Source organism: Callithrix jacchus, chromosome 1 (genome assembly GCF_049354715.1).
Source record: "Callithrix jacchus isolate 240 chromosome 1, calJac240_pri, whole genome shotgun sequence".
Classification (NCBI taxonomy): Eukaryota; Metazoa; Chordata; class Mammalia; order Primates; family Cebidae; genus Callithrix; species Callithrix jacchus.
In genome coordinates this window covers 202,253,827-202,271,011 of record NC_133502.1, presented here as the reverse complement: position 1 = coordinate 202,271,011, position 17,185 = coordinate 202,253,827, and the positions used below count along the sequence as shown (strand labels likewise).

Genomic DNA, 17,185 nt, shown 5'->3' with positions numbered 1-17,185 from the left:
CAGAGGCAGGCCTTGAGCTTGACATTATTGACTTGAGTTTAAGAGTTTGAGACTAGCCTGGGCAACATGGTGAGAACCTGTCTCAACAAAAAATATAAAAAAATTAGCTGGGAATGCTGGTGTGAGCTTATAGTCCCAGTTACTCAGGAGGCTGAGGAAAAAAAAGACTAAAGAAAGAAAGAGAGAGAAAGAAAGACAGAAAGGAAAGAAAAAAAGAACAAAAGAAAGAAAGACAACCCAGAGAAGGACAGAATGCTTTGGAAGCACTGAAGAGAAAGTGGCTATTAGCTATCAGGGCAGCGCAGAAGGAATTCACAAGAGAGATGCTGGAGCTGGATCTTGGAAGAAAATAGGCATTTGCAAAAGAAGGGTAGGTAGAGAGGCTCTCTAGGTAGAAAGGCCCAGAAGTTGAGTGAGATGTTGAATGCTGCCAAGCAGAATGAAAGTGGACAAGATGGGGCCTCAGATGGCCTCAGCTGTCAAAAGCTTTATCAGGCTGGAAAAAGGAATCAGAGAGAAAGAGCAGTTAATAATTGATTTTCACAAAAATACTCTGGCAACCAGTTATAGCACTGGTTGACAAATGCTGGTTCCCAGATCCCCAGGGCTCTTGGTGCTACAACAGGGCCTGCCACATGGTGAGAACAGATAGGAACACTAATACTTTTACATTTTTATATATTGGGATTCCAAGTAAGGCTTTAACTTGAGGGCCCTATTGCTTAAAAATAACAAAGGAAAGAAAAGAAGAAAACCACTAGCCTAAAGATGTGACTCTCAGGCTGGTTTGGTGGCTCAGGTCTGTAATCCCAGAACTTTGGGAGACCAAGGCAGGAGGCCCATGAGCACAGGAGTTTGAGACCAGCCTGGGAAACATACCAAGACCACATCTCTACAAATTAAAAAAAAAAAAAAAAAATTAGGTCAGGTGTGGTAGCTCATGTCTATAACCCCAGAACTTTGGGAGGCCAAGGCGGGTCAGGAATTTGAGACCAGCCCAGCTAACATGGTGAAACCCCATCTCAACTAAAAATACAAAAATTAGCTGGGTGTGGCAGTGGGCACCTGTAATCCCAGCTACTCAGGAGGCTGAGGCAGGAAGAACGCTTGAACCCAGGAGGCAGAGGTTACACAGAGCAGAGATTGTGCCACTGCACTCCAGCCTGGGCAACAGAGGGAGACTCCATCTCATAACAATAATAATAATAAGCCAAGTTTGGTGGCCAAGGCTGTGGTCTCAACTACTCGGCAGGCTGAGGTGGGAGAATTGCTTGAGCTCAGGAAGTCAAGGCTACAGTGAGCCATGATAGCGCCACTGCACTCTAGCCTAGGCAACAGAGAGAGACCCCATCTCAAAAAATAAATGAAAGTAAATAAAATAAAATGTGATTCTCAATTTGTGATGTGGGGAAATTTTGCCACCCAGGGCACATCAGGCAATGTCTACATACATCTTGTTTGTCGCTCTGGGGGTGTGTGCTATTGAAACAGAGTGGGTAGAGGCCAAGAATGCTGCTCAACATCCTCCAATGCACAGAACAGCTCCCTACAACAAGAATGATCTGGCCCAAATTGTCAGTAATGTCTAGGTTGAGAAAGCCTGGTTGAAAGGATGGATTAGAGAAGGGACAAACTAGAAACAGATACACAAGAAACAGATAGTTCAAAAAGATGAGGCACTGGCGCTGGCAGAGGGATGAGAGGAGCCATCCCTGAGCTGGAATCAGCAGGAAAACTGAAGCCTTGTCCCATGTAAAGAGGTACTGGGGACTTCTCTACCACTGGAGGAGGTTAAGCACAAATGTTGGTCTTCTACAGTCTGTGGGAGTTGGGAATAGTAGGACTTGGGAACAGCAGTGGAAGTAAGTCCTTCAAATTTTGTTTTTACTCTTTTTGATCATAGACTGTTCCTGTGATATTGTTACTGCTTTACGTGTAGAGAGCTTTAAGCAAATGTTAGAACTTCATTTCCACATTTGCTTGACAAAAGGTTTAGTGCTGTAACAAGAACGTAACAAATTTAAAGAAAAATGGGAAGGAAGCTGTCCAAATCTCTTATCACCTAATATTGATCGAGATCGCACCCACCTGTGGTTTATCCAGTGAGGGATATTATAGTCATCGCCCAGACGAGAATCCCGGGGAGCACTCCGATTATGGAGCTGCAAGGAGAAAAGTCAGAGCACTGATAAGCTACAAAACAAGTAGGATGTGGAACTGCTCTAACTTCTCTGTTTTTCAGGGTTTTTTTTGTTTTTGTTTTTTTGAGACATAGTCTTGCTCTGTTGCCCAGGCTGGAATGCAGTGGCATGATTTCAGCTTACCCCAACCTCCACATCCCAGGTTCAAGTGATCGCCTGGCTCAGCCCCACTAGCAGCTAGGATTACAGGCATGTGCCACCATGCCAGGCTAATTTTTGTATTTTTAGTAGAGATGGGGTTTTGCCATGTTGGCCAGGCTGGTCTCGAACTCCTGACCTCAGGTGATCCACCCACCTCAGCCTTCCAATGTGCTGGGATTACAAGCAGTGAGCCACTGCACCCGGCCATTTTTCAGGTTTTTAAGAAAATTTTTTTAGAGATGGAGTCTTGCTTTGCTGCCCAGACTGGAGTGCAGTGGTTATTCATCGGCATGGTCATAGCAAACTATACTCAAACTCCTGGGCTCAAGGGATCGTCCCACTTCAGCCTCTTGAGTAAGTGGGACTACAAACACGAGCCACAGCCCCTGAATTTTTTCTCTAACTATAATCAAACTGACCTTTAGCAAGCAAATCCAAAATCTGATTACCTTGAACAATGGGACAGCATGTAATGGTTGCTCTCCCATGCACACCAAGTCGACGCCAATTCCTACAAAAAAGAAAAGACAAAAAGAGTTGCAGGGACAGAATGGCAGAAATAAGCATCCCTATCTATAAATCATGCTACTTAACTGGGCATTAGGCAAAGCTGACTTACCATTGTATGATTTCTAACATCACAGTACTGCCTATGCAGCAAAGAAGTAAATACATGCATTTTTTCCGTTTCCTCTTTTTCAAGTCCCCTCCTAACCTGGCACTATTTAGTGCTTGACAATTAGCCTCTAAAGGACATGATTTGTTTAAAAAAAAGACAACCAAGCTTCCATCTCTAAAATTTTAAGGCCAGAAAGGAATAGTAACTTTTGTAATATCTCAGTAAAAAGTAAAACAGGCTGGGCACAGTGGCTCATGCCTATAATCCCAGCACTCTGGGAGGCAGAGGTGAGTGGATGACCTGAGGTCATGAGTTCAAGACCAGCCTGACTAAAACCCCATCTCTACTAAAAATTCAAAAAAAAGACTGGGTGTGGTGGCTCACAGCTGTAATCTCAGCACTTTGGGAGGCCAAGGCAGGTGGATCATCTGAGGTCAGGAACTCAAGACCAGCCTGACCAACATGAAGAAATGCCATCTCTATTAAAAATACAAAATTAGCTGGGCGTGGTGGTGCATGCCTATAATCTCAGCTTCTCGGGAGGCTGAGGCAGGAGAATCACTTAAACCCGGGAGGCAGAGGTTTCGATAAGCCAAGATCATACCACTGCACACCAGCGTGGGTAATTAGAGTGAAACTCTGCCTCAAAAAAAAAAAAAAAAATTAGCCAAGAGAAGTGGTGGATGCCTATAATCCCAGCTACTTGGGATGCTGAGGCACAAGAATCATTTGAACCTGGGAGGCAGGGGTTGCAGTAAGCCAAGATCATGCCACTGCACTCCAGTGTGGGTGACAGAGCGAGACTGTCTCAAAAAAAAAAAAAAGGTAAAACAATCCACATCACCTAACAGAGCTTCTTCAGTGGCATCAGAATTTACTTTCTAACTCCATGGTTTTTTTTTTTTTTTTCTTTTTTTGAGACAGTTTCCTTCTGCTACCCAGGCTGACATGCAATAGCACACAATCTCAGCTCACTGTAACCCCCACCTCCTGGATTCAAGCAATTCTACTGCCTCAGCCTCCCAATTCCATCTTGTTGATGAAACAAATCAAACTGGGGAGTATGGGGTTGAGTTGGGAATATGAGGCACATCATGGAGAGAGGACTTGACTAGATCATCTGTGAGCATCCCAGAATGGGCTGACAGCATACGGGTCCCTTGAAATAGTCCCTCCAGGAAGGCTTCTTAGTGCCAAATATGTTTGGAGAACTCAGAGCACCCTGATACACCCTTTAGAGAAAAACAACCTACATTAACATACTAAAAACTGAGGAAGACGTGTAATTATGAAACCTGCTTATCTTTGCATAACCCAGCATTTCCCAAACTGATTTGACCACCTGACACCTATTGACATCCACAGATGTTGTGACACACAGAACACTACTTAGAACTCCTCACACTCTAAGAAGTCAGTGAAGCTCACAGTTCTAAGGATAAATCAGGCTAGGAACATGTGGAGACAGCACAAACCAGAGAGCATTACCATTATCTATCATCCGCTGCTTGGTCAAGATCATGAGTAGGCGGTCCACTTCAAAGACACCCACCCCAGGCGTGATTACCACTGACATCTGCCCCGTTCGGTCAAAATTGCGGTTGATGTAGTGCTTATCAAACACTTGAAATAAGACAAAAATTCCACAATAATGACGTTACAGTTTTTCAGAAACCAGTCACAGGCAAGCATCTCTGCAGAGCATTTTTTTTTTAAACATATCTTTCTTGAATTATCTCAGAGCATTTCTGTCCATAGCAACTGCCACATTCTAGTTAAATATATACACATCTGTCTTTCGTCTTCTATATTAAGAACTATTTGACCACAGGAGTAAGTCACTGTCATCTTTGTCAATACCCCTCACTGATGCCTAATAATTGCCCTGTGCAGCTTTAAATGCTCAGATTTCATACTGTTAGGGCTGGGCATGGTGGCTCACACCTGTAATCCCAGCACTGTGGGAGGCCGAGGCAGGTGGATCACTTGAAATCAGAAGTTTGAGACCAGCCTGGCCAACATGGTGAAACCCCACCTCTATCAAAAAATACAAAATTTAGCCAGGCATGATGGTGTGCACCTGTAATCCTAGCTACTTGGAAGGCTGAGGTGGAAAAATTGCTAGAGCCCAGGAGGCAGAGGTTGCAGTGAGCCGAGATTGTGCCACTGCACTCCAGCCTGGGCAACAGAGCAAGACCCTGTCTCAAAAAAAAAAAAAAAAAAGGCCAGACTCAGTGGCTCATGTCTATAATCCCACCACTTTGGGAGGCTGAGTTGGGCAGATTACCAAAGGTCAGGAGTTCAAGACCAGCCTGGCCAACATGGTGAAACCCTGTCTCTACTAAAAATACAAAAATTAGCAGGGTATGGTGGCATGTGCCCGTAGTCTCAGCTACTCGGGAGGCTGAGGCAGGAGAAATCGCTTGAACCCAGGAGGCAGAGGCTGCAATGAGCTGAGATCGAGCCACTCCACCCAGCCTGGGTGACAGAGTGAGATTCCCTCTCAAAAACAAAACAAAACAAAAAAACAGAAATTCTGAAACCCAGCCAGGCTTAGATTTTTTTTTTTTTTTGGAACCACTTCTTACTGATAAAAAATAAAAATGAAAATAAAAATAATTTTTTGAGACAGTCTTGCTCTATTGCCCAGACTGGAGTACAGTGGTGTGATCTCTGCTCACCACAACCTCCACCTCCCAGGTTCAAGTGATTAGCCTCCCAAGTAGCTAAGGTTACAGGTGTGTGCCACCATGCTGGCTAATTTTTGTATTTTTAGTAGACAGGGTTTCACCATGTTGCCCAAGCTGGTCTCGAACTCCTGATCTCAAGTGATTGGCCCACCTCCACCTCCCAAAGTGCTGAACAGGGTCACTTTTGTAATTTTCTTTAATAGATTTTTTTTTAATTTTTATTTTTACTTTTAAGTAGATTTAAAAAATATTACCAAGAAGCAATTGAAGATGGGGTGGAAAATAATAACACAGTTCAAGTAAATCAAAGAGCCTAAGGAGGATCCTTCCAGTTCCTGACCATGAGAAGCAGATGAGACTACCAAATTAAACTGCCCAACAGAAGACCCAAGATCTAAATGTTGGTCATTACAACCACCCAATAAGAAGCTACTGCTTTGAATTAATTTTGGGGATAAGTAAGTAGGGGCATCAACACCTAGGTCTGGGTCTGCAGGCATCAGAGAGACATGCATAGCTCTCAGAGGCCTTTAAACCAGAGCAACTCCATCTTGAATAGGGGCTGGGTAAAATGAGGCTCAGACCTGCTAGGCTGCATTCCCAGGAGGTTAGGCATTCTTAGTCACAAGATGTTTACGGTTAAGGGAACAGGTTAATAATGTTTACCAAAAAGACTCAGGACTTAACAGACCCAGGAAATGTCCTGATATCCCAACATCTTAATAACATTCTTAGTTTAAGAGAAAATTTTGCAGCCAGGTGTGGTGGCTCACGCCTGTAATCCCAGCAGTTGGGAGGCTGAGAAGGGCAGATCACATGAGGTCAGGAGTTTGAGACCAGCCTGGCCAACATGGTGAAACCCAGTCTCTACTAAAAATACAAAAATTAGCTACGTGTGGTGGCATGTGCCTGTAATCCCAACTACTCCGGAGGCTGAGGCAAGAGAATGCTTGAACCAGGGAGTCGGAGGTTGCAGTGAGCTGAGATCATGTCACTGCACTTCAGCCTAGCGACAGAGCAAGACTCCGTTTCAAAAAAACAAAACGAGTAGGCCAGGCACGGTGGCTCACGCCTATAATCCCAGCACTTTGGGAGGCCAAGGCGGGTGGATCACGAGGTCAAGAGATCGAGACCATCCTGGTCAACAAGGTGAAACCCCATCTCTACTAAAAATACAAAAATTAGCTGGGCATGGTGGCACGTGCCTGTAGTTCCAGCTACTCGGGAGGCTGAGGCAGGAGAATTGCTTGAACCCAGGAGGCGGAGGTTGTGGTGAGCCGAGATCGCGCCATTGCACTCCAGCCTGGGTAACAAGAGTAAAACTCCGTCTCAAAAAAAAAAAAAGTAAGTTTTGCTTTAAAAATAATAATATAGATTCTTGAGAAAGACAGCAGTTACACAAAGATGAACAATCCTTTGTCACGAGCCCTTGCAGTAGAGCACCTCTCCCCCATGACTATTTTGCTTTGTTATAAATAACCATTGTACCTAAGGTGGATGCGTTCCTCCTCTTGCTTTTGGGAATGCCCTGCTCTGTCTACGGGGTAGCCATTCTTTTACTCCTTTACTTTCTTAATAACCTTGTCTTCATTTTACCTGTGGAGTCGCCCTAGATTCTTTCTTCTATAAGATCCAAGAACCTTCTCTTCGGGTTTGGATCAGAATACCTTTCTAGTAACATAGCCATGTAGTAGGTGAGATGCCAGCTCACTGGTTGGCATCCTTACTCACCATTGAATGACAGATTGATGGCCTCCAGGTAGTTTCCTTGTGCTGAGGTAGAATTGTCTCCTTGAGGAAAGCCCTCTGAAGCAAAAGATACAAGAGAAAGAAAAACATCTCATGAAAGATGAACTTTTTTTTTTTGAGACGGAGTCTCACTCTGTTGCAAGAGTGGAGTGCAGTGGCACGATCTTGGCTCACTGCAACCTTCACCTCCTGGGTTCAAGGGATTCTCCTGCCTCAGCCTCCCAAGTAGCTGGGACCACAGGCACGCGCCACCACACCTAGCTAATTTTTTTTTTTTGTATTTTTAGTAGAGATGGGGTTTCACCATGTTAGCCAGGATGATCTCAATCTCTTGGCATCATGATCCACCTGCCTCGGCCTCCCAAAGTGCTGGAATTACAGTACAGGAGAGTGCAACCATGCCCAGCTAAAAGATGAACTCTTAAATAAGTGGTGACTGAGCATAGTGGCTCCCACCTATAAACCCAGCACTTTGGGAGGCAGAGGCGGGAGGATCACTTAAGACAAAGAGTTTGAGACCAGCATGGTCAACACGGCAAGACCCCGTCTCTACAAAAAATGAAAAATTATCTGGGCATGGTAGTGCATGGCTGTCATCCTAGCTACTCGGGAGGCTGAGGCAGGAGGACTGCTTGAGCCCCAGGGGTTTAATGTTACAGTATGATTGTTCCACTCCACTCTAGCCTGGGTAACAGAATGAGACTCTGCCTAAAAAAAAAAAAAAGTGGAACACATCTGGCTTCACAAGGCCCCACTCCCTGTATTAGGGACATTGTTGAACTTACTGTATATAAAATGTACAGTTGGATCCAACTGGAAAAAGAAACCTGACCAGAAACAGAAACTACACATGGCAATGGGAAACCACACAAATCTCCTCTGTTTCCCAGACCCCTCCTACATTTCCTTTCCCCACCGAACCTTCTATTACATGAATGCAGTACCTGCCTGTTCCAGCCGCACCAACACTGGATACTGGATGAAGAGTTTTTTAATGGTCACAAGAAGTGAAGTCCATTCTTCTCTTCTCTCATTCTGTACCACTACTCTGAAAAGAGTATTATCATAAAAGGATATTAAGCAGCTGATATCGTTCGGCTCTGTGTCCCCTCCAAAATCTCATCTTGAATTGTAATCCCCATGTCTCAAGGAAGGAACCTGGTGGGAGGTAACTGGATAATGAGCAGTTTCCCCCATGCTGTTCTTGTGATAGTGAGGGAGATCTCAGGAGATATGATGGTTTAAAAGCTGCAGTTTCCCCTGCACTGACTCTTACCATGCTTCACCATGGTAAGATGTTCCTTGCTTCCCCTTTGCCTTCCACCACGATTTTAAATTTCCAGAGGCCTCCCTACCCATGTGGAATTGTGAGTCAATTAAACCTTGCTTCTTTATAAATTACCCAGTTTTGGGTATGTCTTTATAGCAGTGAGAAAATAGGCTAATACAGTAACTTTACATACAGAATATGAGTTCCCTTACAAGGTTTCAGAAATATATAATTGGAGTATGGTGAGCCAAGATCACACCACTGCAGCCTGGGTGCAGAGTGAGACTCTGTCTCAGAAAAAAGACTCAGTGAGCTTACTTTTCTTCCAATCCAACAGGGAAAAAAACATTAAAAAAAAAATGGAGAACCAGGTACAGTACCTCATACTTGTAATTCCAGCACTTTGGGCTGCTGAGGCAGGTGGATCACTTGAGGTCAGGAGTTCCAGACCAGCCTGATCAACATGGTGAAACCCTATCTCTACTGAAAATACAAACATTAGCTAGGCTTGGTGGCGGACACCTGTTATCCCAGCTACTCAGAAGGCTAAGACAGGAGAACTCCTTAAACCTGAAAAGTGGAGGTTTCAGTGAGCCGAGATCCAGCCACTGCACTCCAGCCTGGAAGACAGAGTACAAATCCATCTCAAAAAAAAAAAAAAAAGTATGCAGCCAGGGGCGGTGGGTCACTACCGTAATCCCAGCACTTTGGGAGGCCAAGGCAGGCAGATCATGAGGTCAGGAGTTCAAGACCAGCCTGGTCAACATAGTGAAACCCTGTCTCTACTAAAAATACAAAACTTAGCCTGGCATGATGGTGCGTGGCTGTAGTCTCATATACTGAGGAGGCTGAGGCAGGAGAATCACTTGAACCCAGAAGGTAGAGGATATGGTGAGCCAAGATCGCAACACTGCACTCCAGCCTGGGCAACAGAGCGAGACTCCGTCTCAAAAAAAAAGAGCATTCAGTGTTGGTGAGGACACAGAAATAGCTACTAGAAAAACAGGATATTCGACTTTGGAGGGTACATGGGCTGCACAAAATAGAAAGCCTTTAAAAAATAGACTATCAAAATCAGAAAAATAAAACAAAAAAAAGATAAAACAAGAACAACAACAAAAACAGACTATCCTTTGACCCAATAGCTCCATTTCTGGTAATTTATCCTAAAAACTAAGGATATGCTTAAAAACTTATCTGTAAGAATGTTTACTGGTGATACTATTGAGAATAGTGAAAAGCTGAAAGTCACCTTAGTTTTCAACAATAGTAACCTAATGTAATTTCTATGTAGAAATAAAAAATGATACTGTGGAAATAGTTGCGTTTAACATGGATTAGGATTTGTGATACAGAAAGTAGAATATGAAAGTTTAAAACATGTAAAAAGAGAACCTCATCGGCCAGGTGCAGTGGGTCACAGCTATAATCCCAGCATTTTGGGAGGTCCAGGCAGATGGACTAATTCACTGAATTAGAGGTATGCAGAATTCATCTGCATAATGGGATGAGTGGAGGTGTCAGTACAGGCAATCGCCCATCACTGTCATAAAATTCTCCAAGTGGTACAGGATCCAACAGAAGGTCAACAAATAATTTAAAGTACAATCAGGGCCGGGCACGATGGCTCACGCCTGTAATCCCAGCACTTTGGGAGGCTGAGGTGGGCAGATCACCTGAGGTAAGGAGTTCAAGACCAGCCTGGCCAACATGGAGAGACCCCATCTCTAAAAATAAATAAATAAATAAAGTATAATCAGTATGAGGCTGAGGAATGCAGTGGTCAAAAAGCATAGACTCTGAACTAGATTGACTGTGTCAGGTCCATGCTCCACCACTCAATGTTTTGTGGACTTTGAATAAGTTACTGAAACTCTGTGTCCAAGTTTCCACATATGAAAAATGGGTAACAGTATATATCCCACAGGAATGCTGTAATATTTAAATGAATCAAGTCATGTAAAGTGCTTAGAAGAGTACCCCATTCATGATAAGTCCTGAAAAAATGATAACTATTACTATCTGATAATCATCTAAATAAGGTAGCAGTGTCGGCCAGGCACAGTGGCTCCTGGGAGCCAGAACTTTGGGGGGCCAAGGTGGGCCTATCACCTGAGGTCAGGAGTTTGAGACCAGCCAGGCCAACAAGGCAAAACCCCGTCTCTACTAAAAATATTAAAAAATTAGCCAGGCATGGTGGCGGGCACCTGTAGTCCCAGCTACTCAGGAGGCTGAGACACAAGAATCACTTGAACCCGGGAGGTGGAGTTGGCAGTGAGCTAAGATTGCAGCACTGCACTCCAGCCTGGGGGACAGAGTGAAACTGTATCTCAAAAAAAAAAATAATAATAATGTTAAACATGATAATGATACAATAGTCAGATATAAAAATGCCATTTTTGAATATGTATAGGAATAAAATGTTTTTACATTGATAATTAGTCAGTGGAACTGAAAGAACCAGATGAATCAAATATGGCAAAATAATAATTTAACTTCAGGTATTGGGTATATGGGCTCATTATATTATTTGCTCTTCTCTGCATGTCAGAATCTTTTACAATAAAACATTTAGAAGGTCTACATGCAATGTGGTATCTTGGATTGCAGACAGCAAGTACAGGACGGCTAAAATCTGAAAAACGTCTAAATTTACTTAATAGTAATGTACCAATGTTAACCTAGTTTTGACAAATGTAACGGTTATGAAATGTTAATGTTAGAGGAAACAGAGCAAAGAATATCTGCTATCTTTGAAGGTTCTCTGTAAATCTAAAATTATTTCAAAGTTAAAAGGTTTATTTATTTATTTTTTTGGAGACAGGGTCTCACTCTCACCCAGGTTGGTGTGCAGTGGTGTGATGTCAGCTGACTATAACCTCCACCTCCCAGGCTCAAGTGATCCTCCTACCCTCAGCCTCCCAAATGGCTGGGACCACAGGCTGCTAATTTTTTGCATTTTTTGGTACAGACAGGATTTTGCCATGTTGCCCAGAATGACTTTTTTGTTGTGTCCTTTTTTTTCTTGAGATGGAGTTTCACTCTTGTTGCCTAGGCTGGAGTGCAATTGATCGATCTTAGCTTACCACAACATCTGCCTCCTGGGTTCAAGCTATTCTCCTACCTCAGCCTCCCAAGTAGCTGACATTACAAGCATGCACCACCACATCCAGCTAATTATGTATTTTTAGTAGAGATGGGGTTTCTCCATGTTGGCCAGGCTGGTCTCGAACTCCTGACCTCTGCCCGCCTCAGCCTCCCAAAGTGCTGGGATTATAGATGTGAGCCACCGCACCCAGCCTGACTTTTTTTCAAGTTAGGAAAGAAACAACCAATAAATAAATAAAAGGTATAGCAAAGCACCCAAACACACTTGTAAAAGTCTTCATAGAATCTCCCTTTGTGATCCTGTCGAATTGAGGCTCGGTTTATTTCAGGAAATTCATCTGAAATAGAGAAAATGAAGTATATAGTTCAGGTTGAGAAGCAAAATTCAGTTTTGTCAGCTTCCTCTTCTAGATTACAGATTTACATCACAAAAAAATAAAAATAACTGTCTATCTTTTTTTTTTTTTTTTTTTTTTTTTCAAAACAAGGTCTGGCACTGTCACCCAGGCTGCAGTGCAGTGGCAAGATCTTAGCTCACTGCAACTGCTGCTCCCTGAGTTCAAATGATTCTCCTGTCTCAGCCTCCCAGGTAGCTGGGACTACAGACACATGCCACCACACCCAGATAATTTTTGTATTTTTAGTAGAGACGGGGTTGTACCATGTTGGTCAGGCTGATCTTCAACTCCTCAGGTGATCTGCCCACTTCAGCCTCCCAAAGTTTTGGGATTATAGGTGTGAGTCACTGTGCCCAGCCAACTGTCTATCTATTAAATTGAATTTAGGATGAATCACAGCCCACAGACCTCCTGTATCCACTAATGGACTGTGCTACTTTCCCTTTTACCCTGTCCTCATAACAGAAAAGATGGGAACGGCAGAAAAGTGCAACAAGAAAAAAAAAATGAAAGAAAATGGCTGGGGTGGGGATGGGGGAAGCTTAACAAAATAACAACTGTAGGAGAGAAAGAGTTACTCACCAACAGATTTTGCATCATAGAAAGTTCTAGAAAACAGGACCACTGTCACTTCATGACTACAGTTCTTCTCCTAAGCATGAACAGAGAAAAACAGGGTTGAAAGTTGTTCGATTTACCTCACTATGAAGCAGCCTGCAGACACATAATATTCTTTTCTTTTTTTTTTTTTGAGGCACTTGTCCAGGCTGGAGTGCAGTGTTATGATCTCAGTCACTGAAGCCTCTGCCTCCCAGGTTCAAGCAATTCTCCTGCCTCCGCCTCCAGAGTAACTGGGATTATAGTATGCACCACCAGGCCAGGCTAATTTTTGTATTTTCAGTAGAGACAGGGTTTCACCATGTTGGCCAGGCTGGTCTCGAACTCCTGGCCTCAAGTGATCAGCCTGCCTTGGCCTCCCAAAGTGCTGGGATTACAGGCGTGAGGCCCAGCTGCATATAGTATTCTTAATCCTAGGCAGCTCAGCAGCAGTGCCCAGTATTGAACAGCTTCATGTAACTATAGGCTGCACAGTGCAGGGGACACAGCAGTGCTTGGAGTCAGAAGACCTAAATGGAGTCCTGGCCCTAAAACTTACCACTATGTGACCTTGGAATGTGGAAAGTGATTGGAAAACTGCAACTCAGCAGTAAGTAATGGGAAACTCCCTGTTTCCCAGTTCCCAGGTAGCTGAGACTACAGGCACCCTGAGACCACAGGCACATGCCACCAGGCCCAGATAATTTTTGCATTTTTTGTAGAGATAGGGTTTCAGCTGGATGTGGTGGCTCATGCCGGTAATCCCAGCACTTTGAAAGGCTGAAGTGGGTGGATCACCTGAGGTTAGGAGTTTGAAACCAGCCTGGCCAACATGGCGAAACCCCATCTCTACTAAAAACACAAAAATTAGCCAGGCATGGTGGCACATGCCTTAGTCCCAGCTATTTGGTAGGCTGAGGCAGGAGAATCACTTGAACCTGGGAGGTGGAGATTGCAGTGAGCCAAGATTGTGTCACTGCACGCTAGCCCAGATGACAGAACAAGACTCCATCTCAGAAAAAAAGAAAAGGAGAGATAGGGTTACACCATATTGCCCAGGCTGGGCTCAAGTGATCTACTCGCCTTGGCAAAAGTGCTGGGATTACAGGCATGAACCACAATGCCCAGTGTACAGTGTTTTTAAAATTCTATACAACTGTGGTTTAAGGAATGAGAACAGCACCCATGGTGATGAATTTAAGACTCAAAGACACTCCCACACACTACTACTGCCATAGGATGAGGGTGGTGATTTGCTCCAGACTCAGTGGTATAAGCCAAAGCAAAGAACTCCCTTCGGACAGGGATGGGGACTAATGAGATAAACATCTCTATGGAGTGTGGAGATCAACAGCCCAGAAGCAGGGTGTTTATGGATGAACATGAAAAGTGGCTTGCACCAGAGAGCTCATAAGCTCAGTTTCAGTTCTTCCTGGGTCTTTCAAGACAACAGCCTATACTGACCAACCCCATCTTTATCCCAAGTACACTTAATGACTACAGAATTCAACACTCACTATATAAGGCACATAATATAAGGCACGTTATACGCCACTTTATATCCTTTCATGGATGTATCTCAAGTGAACAGAAATTTCTCAATACAAGCCACAGTACCAAGAGCAGAGTGCTAGAAAACAAAAGACCTTCACTGACAACCAATTAATTCACTGGACTCCAAGATCTCCAAACTCAGCATCCTTATCTAATTTTAGTGCAAGTGATATACAGGAAAAACGCTTCACAATGGGCTGATGTGGGCATGAGTGTCTCAACTCATAAATGTTGTGGAAAGAGGGACTAGTATTATCTCCATTTTGCAGTTAAAGAAATGGAGCCTCATAGACTAACTCTTGGAGATCAAAAAGCTAATCAGCCAGGCATGGTGGCCTGCGCCTGTAGTCCCAACTACTGAGGAGGATGAAGTGAGAGGATCACTGGAGCCCAGGAATTCAAGACCAGCCTGAGCAGCATAGCAAGACCCAGTCTCCTAATTAAAAAAAAAAAAAAGAAAGAAAGCTAATGAGATCATTAAAAATCCAGCCAGCCTTAATCTAAACTCTGCTCTTTTATACTACATAATGTAACTTCAAATAAATACTTTTTCTTCAAAATGTTTCCATGTGAAATCAAGGTGATATAATTTAATGAAATAATTTTTTAACTCTGACAAAATATATAAAACATAAATATTGCTATTGTAACATTTAATACATTCAAATGTTATATAACTATCACCATTATTTAGACCCAAAACATTTTCATCACCCCACCAGGAAATCTCAAACTGATTCAACAGTCACTCCCTACCCTTAGCCCCTGGCAACCACTAATTTCTATATATTTACCTATTCTGGATATTTCATATAAATAAAATCCTATAATTTATATTTGATCCACTATGTCTAGCCTCTCTCATTTAGCATATGTTCAAGATTCATCTGTGCTGTAGTATATGTTGTACTTCATTCCTCTTTATGGCAGAATAATACTATTTGTATGGATATACATTTTATTTATCCATACTTTAGCTGACAAACATTTGTGATTTGTGTTGTCCTACTTTTTAGCTAATATGAATAATGCTGTCAAGAATATGGGCTAGACCCGTAATCAATCCACCATTTTGGAAGGCCAACATGGGCAGATCACTGAGGCCAGGAGTTGAGACCAGCCTTGCCAACATGGTAAAACCCCATCTCTACTAAAAATACAAAAACTAGCGGGGTAGGGTGGCGCACACCTGTAATCCTGGCTACTTGGCAGGCTGAGGCACAAGAATTGCTTAAACTTGGGAGGCGGAGGTTGCAGTGAGCCAAGATTGAGATCACACCACCAGTCTGGGCAATAGAGCAAGACTCTCTGTCTCAAAAAAAAAAAAAGAATACGGGCTAGGCACTGTAGTTCATGTCTGTAATCTCAGGACATTAGGAGGCCAAGGTGGGAAGATCACTTAAGCTCAGAAGTTCAGGATCAGCCTGGATAACATAGTGAGACCTTATCTCCACCAAAAACTTTTTAAAAAGTAGCCAGGCATAGTGGCACATGCCTGTAGTCCTAGCTACCCAGGAAGGTGAGGAGGGAGGATGGCTTGAACCCAGGTGATCAAGGCTACAGTGAGCTATGATTGTACCACTGCACTCTAGCCTGGGCAACATGGCAAGACCCTGTCTCAAAAATAAAAATAAAAAATACAGTCATCCTAGTGGGTGTGAAGTGGCATTTCACTGTGGTATTAGTTTGCATTTTTCCTAATGACTAATGATCTTGAGCAACTTTTCATGTACTTGTAGGCCATTTATATATATTCTTTAAAAAAACGCACACGTACCCCAGAACTTAAAGTAAAATTTACGGAAAAAAAAGTCTATTCAAGTCCTTTGCCCATTTGTTTTCATTTTATTTTTTTATTTAATTATTTTAATTTTTTTTTTTTTTTGAGACGGAGTTTCGCTCTTGTTACCCAGGCTGGAGTGCAATGGCACGATCTTGGCTCACCGCAACCTCCGCCTCCTGGGTCAAGCAAATCTCCCGCCTCAGCCTCCTGAGTAGCTGGGATTACAGGCACGCACCACCATGCCCAGCTAATTTTTTGTATTTTTAGTAGAGACGGGGTTTCACCATGTTGACCAGGATGGTCTCGATCTCTTGATCTCGTGATCCACCCGCCTCGGCCTCCCAAACTGCTGGGATTACGAGCTTGAGCCACCGCGCCCGGCCTATTTTTTAATTTTTATGGGCACATACTAGATGTTTCTAACAACAGGGTACATAAGATGTTTTGATACAGGCATGTAATGTGAAATAATCACATCATGGAGAATGTGTCAGCCTTTGCCCATTTGTCAACTAGGGTTTTTTCTTTTCGTTCTTGAGTTAGAGAAGTTCTACACATTTTCTAGATAATAGACTTTTATCCGAAGATAATTTGCAAATATTTTCTCCCATTCTGTAGGGTTTCTTTTTGTTTGTTTTATTTTGTTTCTTAAGAGACAATGTCTCACTGTCCTGTCACCCAGGTTGGAGTGCAGTGGTACAATTATACTGTAACCTCAAATTTCTGTGCTCAAGGGATCCTCTAGCCTCAGCCTCTTGAGTAATTGGGACTACAGGCATTTGCCAATACAGCCAGCTATATTTTTTCTATTTTTATTTTTGTAAAGACAGAGTTTCATTTCATTGCCTGGGCTACTCCTGAACTTTTGACTTCACGGGGTTCTCCCACCTCCAGTCTCCCAAAGGGCTGGGATTAAAGATGTGAGCCAATACATCTGGCCCCTTCACTTTTTTGATAATGTCCGTTGATGCACAGAGGTTTTTAATTTTAAAGTCTGATTCATCTGCTTTTACTTTGGATGTTGTGCTTTTGGTGTTATATCTAAGAAACCACTGCCAAATTCAAGGTCATAGGA

General features: G+C 43.1%; 2 protein-coding genes across 52 annotated transcripts in view; one reads left to right on the top strand and one right to left on the bottom strand.

The window, feature by feature from the left end:
- PRR14L (proline rich 14 like) overlaps positions 1–17,185 on the top strand; it is a 130,738-nt gene that overhangs the window by 17,040 nt on the left and 96,513 nt on the right. The window lies entirely within an intron of this gene.
- Positions 1–17,185, bottom strand: part of DEPDC5 (DEP domain containing 5, GATOR1 subcomplex subunit) — a 156,779-nt gene that overhangs the window by 111,576 nt on the left and 28,018 nt on the right. For 48 of the 50 annotated variants that reach the window (XR_013522751.1, XR_013522758.1, XR_013522745.1 and 45 more), the window contains 7 exons: positions 12,759–12,828; positions 12,044–12,116; positions 8,345–8,448; positions 7,383–7,457; positions 4,450–4,584; positions 2,792–2,853; positions 2,089–2,162 (listed from right to left, as the gene is read on the bottom strand). Coding sequence is in view for 39 of the 50 variants with exons in the window: in XM_078339077.1 (XP_078195203.1) it covers positions 2,089–2,162; positions 2,792–2,853; positions 4,450–4,584; positions 7,383–7,457; positions 8,345–8,448; positions 12,044–12,116; positions 12,759–12,828 (593 nt within the window). In the remaining 11 variants the exon portion in view is untranslated. The remainder of the gene's footprint in view (positions 1–2,088; positions 2,163–2,791; positions 2,854–4,449; positions 4,585–7,382; positions 7,458–8,344; positions 8,449–12,043; positions 12,117–12,758; positions 12,829–17,185) is intronic. The other 2 variants (XM_078339028.1, XM_078339106.1) reach the window with 1 other exon arrangement.